The sequence below is a fragment of the Aquarana catesbeiana genome, linkage group LG05 (genome assembly GCF_042186555.1).
Source record: "Aquarana catesbeiana isolate 2022-GZ linkage group LG05, ASM4218655v1, whole genome shotgun sequence".
NCBI lineage: Eukaryota > Metazoa > Chordata > Amphibia > Anura > Ranidae > Aquarana > Aquarana catesbeiana.
Window position 1 is genome coordinate 63,837,671 of NC_133328.1, and position 12,714 is coordinate 63,850,384.

Consider the following 12,714-nt stretch of genomic DNA (forward strand, 5'->3'; position numbering starts at 1 on the left):
ATCAAGATACTGATCCCTACAGATACTATACTAGTAATGGTGGTGATCAGTGACTTATAGTGTGACTGTGATAGTGTGCTGGGCAATCAGGCACCAACTGACACTGGCTAGAAGGGACACTAACTGACTGACACTGAAGTCGCTAGTGACACTAATACAGTGACAATACTGTACACTGTAGTAATGACACTGGCTAAGTGACAGGAGTGATCAGGATAGCAATGAAGGGGTTAACTATGTGCCTAACAAGTGTATGTGTGATACTTTTACTTACAGATCTGGCTGGGTTTCTCCTTGCTTTCAGTTCTGAAAAATAACTGATAGCAGGGAGAAATCCAGTCAGAGCCTGTGTTCAAAAACACACAGATCTCTGTGCTGTGATTGGCCGCAGCCAATCAGCAGGTATACAGCCAAAATGATTGGCTGTAGCCTGCTGACAAACTCGTGCTGTGTCAAATCACAGCAAAGATCAGCAGAGGGCGCACACACACCTCTAACTGGTACATTGCGTTGCCTGGGGCTGACATCCGCCACCAGGAAATGTACTGATGGCAGTCGGCAAGAGGTTAAGCAGACCCACAAACTGCATAGTTGTTGATTGCTGTTAATGAGATTGTACAGGGATTGAGCAATTAGTTTGTTACGTGTGTAGTCAACTTTAAAGCAAGCATCCAGCGGATGAAGGTAGAGTTTTATTAGGCGGATGCCACCCATTACACAAGTGAACATCTATGACTTGGGGAGAGGTAGGGGGAGGCCCGTCCTCTGCAGATGTCGGACCAGTACTATACCCTTATGCACTTTTTTGTATGTTGTGATATCATGGTACATTTATTTTGTTCACATGGTTTCAGCAAGCATCACACTGTGTATCTCCATATAAAAATACAAAATAAAATCTTTCTTGGATCACACCTATATGTGGAAGGGGTAAGTTTGGAACAGATCCTGTACCAGGCTATGTACACAGCAGCCATGCTTACCGGTTTGGTTGTGGTTTTGTTACTAAGTATAAAACACCAACAACATAAAAGTTCACAATGTAACAAACTTCTTTTGGTTTTATTATATTTTCCTGATTCATTAAGAAAGGCTTCTGGAATAAAGCTACTTTATCAACTTCAGTCCATGTTCAAGTGCTTTGTAGTTTAATGCTGGTCATTTATACACTCCAGACTCTATACAAACAATGCTGTGCACCTTTCCCATTTTTTGGCAACAAATGAAGATAATTCACTTTGCATTCAGGTAGTTTTTACTTTAACCTGACGGCAAGAAGTCCAAGATTAAATACAAGAAGACGAAGCATTATGGCATTCATAATTTAAGGCATAAATATGTTACATTATGCCCACGTTCTAGCTTATTTCTGCAAGGCACATATGGTAATAGCAAGGCAAACAATTTTACTTCAAAGCAGAATATTTATGGCATAAAATAAGTTAGTATTTTGGGTTTTTTTTTTTTTTTTTAAGTAAGACAATAAAATGTACATGTCCATTAGATCTCGCTTTCCAAGTCTTGTACCGCTGGTCAGAACAGTCCATTACAGTTCTAAGGCAAAACATGCTTGTAGCAGTGACCAGCCCAGAGTATCAGTTCTTGGTGTGCAGACAAGCCAGAGTCATTGATATTGCTGAATTAGTGGCACTTTGACAGTCTTGACTTCTGATATGTGTGAGGATTTCTGGATAATGCAGCTGGTTGTCCCCTGAAGCTTGTCCTTTCCTTGTGCGAGGTTTGTGAGCGCCATCGCTGCGTTGATTTCTCGCCAGTAGGTCTCATCCTTGCTGGCTCCTCTTCTGTTAACTGCACTAGATTAAGTGAAAGAAACACAATTGTGTCAGAGAATTTATGGTAAATCGGAAGCTAAAGATGTACAAGATGGTCACAAGCAGGGCTTAAAGCTAATTTAAAATGTCTTTTTAAATCATGCCCCCCACCCTGCATAATAAAAAAATATACAATATACATTTATATCTTTACATTACATAAGGTAATCATTATTTCTGCATTGAATGGCTCTTGCATTTTAACATGTGAGCATTGTACAGTAATATTCTAAACCAAGGCTACAAGATAGCGCCACCTCTGGGAATGGGTCCATGACAACCTGGGCTCATAAGAAGTGGGTTGAATGATGTCAACAGTCAACTCAGCAGAATAAGGACATCTAGTGGTGGAAAAAAGTACTGCTGGAGTCAGTTCTAGATTTTATGATGCATACTTGCAGTGAAAGCCAACCTTTTAGTAAAATTAGTGAGCACACATTTGTATGTGTATATATATATATATATATATATATATATATATATATACACAGTGGGGACAGAAAGTATTCAGACCCCCTTAAATTTTTCACTCTTTGTTATATTGCAGCCATTTGCTAAAATCATTTAAGTTCTTTTTTCCTCATTAATGTACACACAGCATCCCATATTGACAGAAAAACACAGAATTGTTGACATTTTTGCAGATTTATTAAAAAAGAAATACCTGAAATATCACATGGTCCTAAGTATTCAGACCCTTTGCTGTGACACTCATATATTTAACTCAGGTGCTGTCCATTTCTTCTGATCATCCTTGAGATGGTTCTACACCTTCATTTGAGTCCAGCTGTGTTTGATTATACTGATTGGACTTGATTAGGAAAGCCACACACCTGTCTATATAAGACCTTACAGCTCACAGTGCATGTCAGAGCAAATGAGAATCATGAGGTCAAAGGAACTTCCTGAAGAGCTCAGAGACAGAATTGTGGCAAGGCACAGATCTGGCCAAGGTTACTAAGAGCACAGTGGCCTCCATAATCCTTAAATGGAAGACCAGAACCCTTCCCAGAGCTGGCTGTCCGGCCAAACTGAGCTATCGGGAGAGAAGAGCCTTGGTGAGAGAGGTAAAGAAGAACCCAAAGATCACTGTGGCTGAGCTCCAGAGATACAGTCGGGAGATGGGAGTAAGTTGTAGAAAGTCAACCATCACTGCAGCCCTCCACCAGTCGGGGCTTTATGGCAGAGTGGCCCGACGGAAGCCTCTCCCCAGTGCAAAACACATGAAAGCCTGCATGGAGTTTGCTAAAAAACACCTGAAGGACTCCAAGATGGTGAGAAATAAGATTCTCTGGTCTGATGAGACCAAGATAGAACTTTTTGGCCTCAATTCTAAGTGGTATGTGTGGAGAAATCCAGGCACTGCTCATCACCTGTCCAATACAGTCCCAACAGTGAAGCATGGTGGTGGAAGCATCATGCTGTGGGGGTGTTTTTCAGCTGCAGGGACAGGGCGATTGGTTGCAATCGAGGGAAAGATGAATGCAGCCAAGTACAGGGATATCTTGGACGAAAACCTTCTCCAGAGTGCTCAGGACCTCAGACTGGGCCGAAGGTTTACCTTCCAACAAGACAATGACCCTAAGCTAAAATAACGAAGGAGTGGCTTCACAAAAACTCAGTGACTGTTCTTGAATGGCCCAGCCAGAGCCCTGACTTAAACCCAATTGAACATCTCTGAAGAGACTAAAAAATGGCTGTCCACCAACGTTTACCATCCAACCTGACAGAACTAGAGAGGATCTGCAAGGAGGAATGGCAGAGGATCCCCAAATCCAGGTGTGAAAAACTTGTATCTTTCCCCAAAAGACTCATGGCTGTATTAGATCAAAAGGGAGCTTCTACTAAATACTGAGCAAAGGGTCTGAATACTTAGGACCATGTGATATTTCAGTTTTTCTTTTTTAATAAATCTGCAAAAATATCAACAATTCTGTCTTTTTCTGTCAATATGGGGTGCTGTGTGTACATTAATGAGGAAAAAAAATGAACTTAAATGATTTTAGCAAATGGCTGCAATATAACAAAGAGTGAAACATGTAAGGGGGTCTGAATACTTTCCGTCCCCACTGTATATATACACACTATATTACCAAAAGCATTGGGACATCTGCCTTTACACTCACATGAACTTTAATGGCATCCCAGTCTTATGCCCTGTACACACGGTCGGATTTTCCGATGGAAAATGTGTGATAGATCCTTGTTGTCGGAAATTCTGACCGTGTGTACGCTCCATCACACATTTTCCATCGGAATTTCCGACACACAAAGTTTGAGAGCTTGCTATAAAATTTTCCGACAACAAAATCCGTTGTCGGAAATTCCGATCGTGTGTACACAAATCCGACAGACAAAGTGCCATGCATGCTCAGAATAATTAAAGAGATGAAAGCTATTGGCTACTGCCCCGTTTATAGTCCTGACGTACGTGTTTTACGTCACCGCGTTCAGAATGATCGGATTTTCTGACAACTTTGTGTGACCGTGTGTATGCAAGACAAGTTTGAGCCAACATCCGTCGGAAAAAATCCTAGGATTTTGTTGTCGGAATGTCCGAACAAAGTCCGACCGTGTGTACGTAGGTTCAATATTGAGTTGGCCCACCCTTTGCAGTTATAACAGCTTCAACTCTTTTGGGAAGGCTGTCCACAAGGTTTAGGAGTGTGTCTATGGGAATGTTTGACTATTCTTCCAAAAGCGCATTTGTGAGGTCAGGCACTGATTGTTGGATGAAAAGGCCTGACTTGAGGTCTCCGCTCGAATTCATCCCAAAGGTGTTGTATCGGGTTGAGGTCAGGACTCTGTGCAGGCCAGTCTCATGTCCTTCCACCCCAAACTCGCTCTTCCATGTCTTTATGGACCTTGCTTTGTGCACTGGTTCAAATCATTTGGTGGAGGGGGGATTATGGTGTGGGGTTGTTTTTAAGGGGCTGGGCTTGCACCCTTAATTCCAGTGAAGGGAACTCTTAAGGCGTCAGCATACCAAGACATTTTGGACAATTTCATACTCCCAACTTTGTGGCAACAGTTTGGGGATGGCTCCTTCCTGTTCCAACATGACTGCGCACCAGTGCACAAAGCAAGGTCCATAAAGACATGGATGAGCGAGTTTCGGGTGGAGGAACTTGACTGGCCTGCACAGAGTCCTGACCTCAACCCCATAGAACACCTTTGGGATGAATTTGAGTGGAGCCTGTGAGCCAGGCCTTCTCGTCCAACATCAGTGCCTGACCTCACAAATGTGCTTCTGGAAGAATGGTCAAACATTCCCATAGACACACTCCTAAACCTTGTGGACAGCCTTCCCAGAAGAGTTGACGCTGTTATAACCGCAAAGGGTGGGACCACTCAATATTGAACCCTACAGACTAAGACTGGGGTGCCATTAAAGTTCATGTGCGTGTAAAGGCAAGTGTCCCAATACTTTTGGTAATATAGTGTATATAATGATAACTTGTCTCCATATTCTGCAGCACCATGCAAAGAATTCTGAACCATTTACACTGGTTCCAACTCCAAGGGAAATTATGATCTAAAGTCCATTGTGCATGTCATACAAACATAACATCCTTCCAGTAAAACTCCCAGTATGTTTTTGGATGGTAGATAAAACTGGCGCATTCAGCGAAAATAAACAAAAATTAGACTGAAACTTTCCACAAGGACTGTGCGTATATTTAAATAAGTATTTTAATTTTGTTAAATGGGTTGTTTTAAAATGATTATTTCCTGGAAAAAGGTTATACTTTAAAAGATCCGTCTAGCCTAGATGTTATTTTAAGCAGAAAATATCCCTAGTGGGCTAAGTCATTCTCTGCTTAGTTATATCTCTTGGACACTATAGAAGCACTAGATCTCCCTGACATAATTCTGATCGGTTCCCCCACCCAGCTCTGCATCCAGTGGATCCCTGCTGTGCTCAGCATTACAGAAAAAATCCAACAGAGTGGGCACAGCAGGTGTGCAGACCCAGGAACTCAGCACAGAGATGATCTACAATTTCAAAGCCCCCTTACTATAGACGTCCAATGGAAGACCACCTAGCAGTCCCAGAACTTTCATCCTTCCCCCTTTAAAGTGTTACTAAACCCACAACAGTAAAATAAGTGCGTATATGCAGTAAAGCATGCTTGTTATACTCACTGTGGAACCTAAGGAATTCATCCTGCGCATTGTGTAAAAAGGATGTTTGATCCTGTCTTCTCTGCTCCTCCCCTTCTTCCACAGTCCCCACTCCATCTCCTAATAGTACAGAGCCTTGGGGGCACTATGCACATGCTCAGTTTGGTCTGTATTACTAGAGAGTTTTTTTTTTTTAGAGTTTTTTTTTTCTGGGAGTGCATGTGATCAGCACAGGGCCAATCAGCACTGTCCAGACAGAGGGTTACGGATCCTGCAGGCTCATAGGACAGTCAGAGGAGAATGAAAACTCCTATTACTAGCTTTAACCAGACACTGATAGAAGTCACAAGACTGCTATATACTGCTGATAAGGAAAGGTATTTAGCAGTTTATGTTTACTAAATCAATTGCATTTCCATGTTCTGTGTACTGTGGGAGATCAGATATAGTGAATGCAGGGTCCTGGGTTTAGTAACACTTTAATTGCTTACTACTGACTTCTGTCCTCCTGTACATAACATAAAAAATAAACACCATACATAATCTCACTTCAATCCACCACACTCACCTTTGGCACTTACTTGGTCCTGATTCCACAGTATCTGAAACAAAGCAGAGATACCAAGTCAGTCAATTTTGTCAGCTATATAGGATGAAAGTTAAAACCCAATCAAATGTTCAGGTTCAATCAGCTAAATACATTGCAGGTACATGAAAACAATTTTTTTAAGAAAGCAGCAACAATCTAAGCAGAAACGTTTGCCCCCTGTCAGGATGCTGCAGAGAAGGACCCTTGCTCTCACAGTTTCCACTCTAATTCATCCCAAAGGTGTTCTATTGGGTTGAGGTCAGGACTCTGTGCAGGCCAGTCAAGTTCCTCAACCCCAACCTCGCTCATTTGTCTTTATGAACCTTGCTTTGTGCACTGGTGCACAGTCATGTTGGAACAGGCAGGGACCATCCCCAAACTGTTCCCACAGAGTTGGGAGTATGAAATTGTCCAAAATGTCTTTATATGCTGATGCCTTAGGAGTTCCCTTCACTGGAACTAAGGAGCAAAGCCCAACCCCTGAAAAACAACCCCACACCATAATCCCCCCTCCACCAATTAATTTGGACCAGTGCACACAGCAAGGTCCATAAAGACATGGATGAGTGAGTTTGGGGTGCAGGAACTTGACTGGCCTGAGCAGAGTCCTGACCTCAACCCAATAGAACATCTTTGGGATGTATTAGAGCGGAGGCTGCGAGCCAGGCCTTCTCATCCACATCAATTCCTGGCCTCACAAATGCAATTCTGGAAAAATGGTCAAATATTCCCACCTTGTGGACAGCCTTCCCAGAAGAGTTAAAGCTGTTATAGCGCATGTATTAGCATGCAACAGAATGCTACAGTGTGATTCCAGCATTAGGCCACTCTTGATGTGCCAAGTTGGCAGTACAACTTTCAGCTCCAAACTACTGAAAGTGCACAAGCCGATACCTCTCCAGGTAAGACATCCCCAAGTAGCTCCTGCTTTGAATGAGTGGGTGCCGGTCCAGTCTGTGACCTGAGGAACTGCAAGCTTTATTCATTAAAATCCAAATGGTACAAACATTACAGACCCAGGACACAGGATGACAGCACAAATGTTAACGTGTTTCACGCAGGATGCCCTTAGTCATAGTTATAGTTATAGTTATAGTTATAGTTATGACTAAGCGCATCCTGCATGAAACGCGTTAACATTTGTGCTGTCATCCTGTGTCCTGGGTCTGTATGGTTTGTACCATTTGGATTTTAGTGAACAAAGCTTGCATTTCTCTGAAGACTGGAGCTCTGTCAACCTTTTCTTATACTTAACTTTCAGCTCCAGCCCCTTTATACTTAAGGAAATAGGTGGAGATTAGTAAGAAGGGGCTTTGTGTACGTTGTTAAAATATTGCCCCCCATGTATTGGAGATCTGGTTACTGTAAAGTGGTGGCATCAGACTTCAGTCATGCATGTTGTTTCAGGTGTCCTGTGTTAATACACCAAAAATCCCCCACTGGTCTGTTCACCACCCAGCATGTGGCCACCTCACCACCCAGTACTCTTCTGAGACTTATCAACAACAAACCCTGAAGGTGGAAAGGAACATGAAGTGGAGCAAGTATGACAGATGATGTCTATAAACATTATAAGAATAGCTGTAAACCTCAGAATTGACATATGCACAAAGCATATCCCTCTATAGCAGGGGTCTCAAACTGGTGGCCCTCCAGCTGTTGCAAAACTACAAGTCCCATGAGGCATTGCAAAGCTGACAGTTACAAGCATGAATCCCACAGGCAGAGGCATGATGGGACTTGTAGTTTTGCAACAGCTGGAGGGCCGCCAGTTTGAGACCCCTGCTCTATAGTGTGTACTTGTCTCAATTAAAAGCACTAAGTGTAATTTCTGTCTGCTGCTTCATTCATCTGCTATCAGCATGAATCACTTCTGAAAATTTTTCCTGACACCAAGACAAAAAAAGGTGACAGGGGAGGGAACTCCAGCAGATTGACAGCTTCATCTCTGTTCCTGTGTGTTGTATGAAGGGGGTGCGTCCCTTCCCTCCAATCAGCTCTCAGAGCTCTCCTCACTGAGCTCTGCAGAGTGTAACTTCAGCTCTCTGCCCCCTTTTTTCTGAACTCTGAGACAAGCTTATAAATTCATCACTTTGAACAGATGTAGTGAAGAATGCAGATAGACAGATGCCATGTATGTAGGAGGATTTGGGGTGGATTTACCAAAACTGGAGAGTGCAAAATCTGGTGCAGCTGTGCATGGTAACCAATCAACTTCTAACTTCAGCTTGTTCTATTAAGCTTTGACAATAAAACCTGGAAGCTGATTGCTTACTATGCAGAGCCGCACCAGATATTGCACTCCCCAGTTTTAGTAAATCTGTGTTTCACCTGGGGATAGTCCCTTCATTGGGTATATGTAAGGATTTACAACCACTTAAAATAAGTCCCCAGGAGCTCTACATAATATACATCACAAGTAGACCATTGTGACCATCATTCCTGTAACACCAATAGGAAGCCCAACCATCCTACTCTTATACCATGGTACATATCCATTGAGACACATTCGCAGAAAACAGAAGCGTGGCCCAGTATAATTATAAGACAATTAGTGGTTAGTGCAGGCAAGGCCTGAGCATATCTGTTGGAGAAGACCATAGGCAAGGAGTGGGGTTTGGGAGATACCACACTGTCCTACCCTCCCAACCAATGATGGGCTTTGAAAACGACTATGTCTGTGGTATAGCCACTGCCTTTAACTTACAATGCAACTCCTAAATAAAAACTGAAACGACTCTATTAATGCAATATCGAAGTAGTCCATGTACATATGTTCTGTGATTATGATAACAAAGCCAGTATATGTATTCCAAAATACACACTACGCCAATGAAAACCCTCTGTCTTTTTCAATGCAATGTGGAGATTTCATTGTGTGAGTTAAAAATGGTCATATTTTCACAGCATGCCTCTTATAAAAATAAACTGAAATAGTAAGCGATTAATGAAAACCACACTTAAGGCTGTTTTTAATAAAACAAAATGTAATGGGGGAATAAAATAAGGCAATAAGCTGAACATTATCGCAGTCGGCATAGCGGAGCGTCTTTTTAGAGGTCAGAAAGTTCTTTATGAGCTCTGGACAAAAAAAGCTGCTTCAGTAAACTTGCAAAATCCCCCACACTTTGTGCTATGTGCAGAAAGTCCCATAAACTTTTACAGTAAAATCATGTTGATGTATGCCACGTGCCAAGACCACAAAGGTTTTTTTTTTTTGCAAGAAAGTTTTCATGAGATGTTTTCTACTGACCCACAAACCTGACGCTGTCTTTTCCATACATCTCAGGACATTTCTTTTGCACCCTCGGCACTAACACCATTTTTTCTCAAATACTACACTCACCAAATTGCAGGTTCTCACGAGAGGGAGAGATCTGTGACTACTATGAAGAAGAAAACATCAAATCTTCAAATTTGTTAAGATGGACATTAGACAGCAGCCAGGCAGTAGTGTATTTAGGTTTTGTGCTGCCCTAGGCCTAACTAAACTCATGCATCCCCTAATTTAAATGACCCACCCCTTCCTGTCAAGGCCACACCCCTTGCTGTTTAACCACTTGCCGACCGCCGCATGTACACTTACGTCGGCAGAATGGCACGGCTGGGCAAATGGGCCTACAGGTACGTCCCTTTGAATTTGCTGCCGTATGGTTGTGTGCGCGCCGCCAGTGGCGCACGACCCTGCCGCGAGCTCCGTGAGTAGGATCGCGGGTCCCGCCTCACGGAGCTGAAGCACGGTGAGATGCTAATGTAAACAAGCATCTCTCAGTTCTGCCTAGTGACACTGTCACTGATCATAGCTCCCTGTAATTGGGAGCTATGATCAGTGATGTGTCACATGTAGCCACATCCCCTAACAGTTAGAATCATTCCCTAGGACACACTTAACCCCTTCCTAGCCAGCTATTGGTTAACCCCTTCACTGCCAGTGTCATTTTTACAGTAATCAGTGCAATTTTATAGCACTGATTACTGTAAAAATGACAATGGTCCCAAAAATGTTTTAAAATTGTCCGATGTGTCCGCCATAATGTTGCAGTCACGATAAAAATTGCTGATCACTGCCATTACTAGTAAAAAAAAAATATTAATAAATATGCCATAAAACTAACCCCTATTTTATAGACACTATAACTTTTGAGCAAACCAATCAATAAACGCTTATTGCGATTTTTTTACCAAAAATATGTAGAAGAATATGTATCGGCCAAAACTGAAGAAAAAAATATTTTTTTTATATATTTTTTGGGGATATTTATTATAGCAAAGAGTAAAAAATAATGCGTTTTTTTCAAAACTGTTGCTCTATTTTTGTTTATAGCGCAAAAAATTAAAACTGCAGAGGTGATCAAATACCACCAAAAGAAAGCTCTATTTGTGGGAAAAAAAGGACGTCAATTTTGTTTGGGAGCCACGTCGCATGACCGCGCAATTGTCAGTTAAAGCGACGCAGTGCCGAATCGCAAAATGTGCTCTGGTCTTTGGCCAGCCAAATGGTCCGGGGCTTAAGTGATTAAGACCCACCCTGAAATTTTTGAGTGGGGACACTAGTTCTGAGGGCCTGGGGGGGGGGCAGACTGGGCTGAGAGGCAAATTAGTCTATTGCCCCCATAAAGCGACCGCACTGCTTCTGGTGTGTTGGCGGCCAGCATTCCGCAACTGTTGGGGGGGGAGGTGCCGCTTCTAATTTTGACTGTCCTCTCATCCTGGACCACAAACATTTCTCACTGTGCTATATGTTTTCTGCTGCACCATTGGCATGGTTATATCTTCTTAGTCCTAAAGTAGAACTATAGGCAACACTTTTTTTTTCATTTTGAATAGAACAAGAGAGGGTTATAGCCCCTGTCAGTTTATTTTTTACCATCCCTGTCCCATTGCAGAGATTTCCCTTCACTTTCTTCCCCTTAGCCAAACAGGAAGTGGGAGGAAATCTATGCAAATTAAGGGAATACATTCCCCCCCATGCCCAAATGGTCCAAATTAAGGGAATACATCCCCCCAGGCCCTCAGAACTAGTGTCCCCACTCAAAAATTTCAGGGCGGGTCTTAATCACTTAAGCCCCGGACCATTTGGCTGGCCAAAGACCAGAGCACATTTTGCGATTCGGCACAGCTTCGCAGAACAGAACAGGGATTTGTGTGTTTACACACACACACATGTCCTTGTTCTGCCTCTCGTGCCTGCGATCGCTCATCACGATCGTCGGCTACAAGCATCAGCACCCCCGCAGTGCAGGCCTGCTATCCTGCTTAAAGGAGCCAACATACAGCTACGACGGCTCGCGGGATCATGCCAACCTGCCACAGTATATCGACGGCGGCTGGTCAGCAAGTGGTTAAGTAGCCTCTCTGCTAGAAGTTCAACTATGGAAAATACAAGGTTACATTAATGGATATCAACCATGGCATAATCCTGACCCTCCCCCCATCCAGAAGAAAGAAGGGGCAAGACCACCTCCCCGGCTGGAGGCGTCGCTTATAGTGTGCGCCACGCCAGCTTTATAGAACATACTCTCTCCTACATCACACTGCGCAACACGTGTCAACTTATGTACAATGTAGTACTTTCAATGGAGAAAACTAACAAAAGAAAAGCATACAAAGATGAAGAGAATGGAAAGAAGAAGTAGAAAAACAAGGTGAAGAGAAGAGCGCCTTCTACTGCCTGAACACAGGTATTTGTCCCTCCCAAGTGGAAACTGAAAGATATTTTATCCAGAGATCCCAGATTTTCCCAAAGTTGAAGTTTGTTTTGAATGTATCATGTTCTGGTGTGAATGGGCGCTTACAGAAGAACTAATGTTTCTTTTTTCTTTTAACTCTAAGTTTATATTGTTTGTACACACAAACAGTACAGAGCTTCAACATACAATTAAGTAAACAATTGGGTAAACAGTCTTAATTTTAATATTCCATTATGAAAAAGTATGGCTGACTAAACCTTCTATGACAATCAATGTTCTTTTTTGACGTTTAGCTGTGCATTTTAGCACGTTATGGCTAAAAGCTCCTGATTTTAAAAAAATGTTTTGGTTGGTGTATACCCAGTACAAGTTGGCTGTATTGAGCTGTGAGATGGTAATGTCACCAACTGGCCACTTCCCATGCATGCTCAACAAGGTAACCTTGGGTATCTTTACTGGAAGGGCTCTAAAAAAATGT

General features: G+C 42.6%; 1 protein-coding gene across 3 annotated transcripts in view; it reads right to left on the reverse strand.

Moving 5' to 3' along the window:
- Nucleotides 1-1,034: 1,034 nt before the first annotated feature.
- MKX (mohawk homeobox) overlaps nucleotides 1,035-12,714 on the reverse strand; it is a 179,140-nt gene continuing 167,460 nt past the window's right edge. For 2 of the 3 annotated variants that reach the window (XM_073629834.1, XM_073629833.1), the window contains exons 6-7: nucleotides 6,526-6,559; nucleotides 1,035-1,814 (exon numbers count right to left, since the gene is read on the reverse strand). In XM_073629834.1, the coding sequence (XP_073485935.1) occupies nucleotides 1,625-1,814; nucleotides 6,526-6,559 (224 nt within the window). In that variant the 3' untranslated portion in view covers nucleotides 1,035-1,624. The remainder of the gene's footprint in view (nucleotides 1,815-6,525; nucleotides 6,560-12,714) is intronic. The other variant, XM_073629835.1, reaches the window with a different exon arrangement.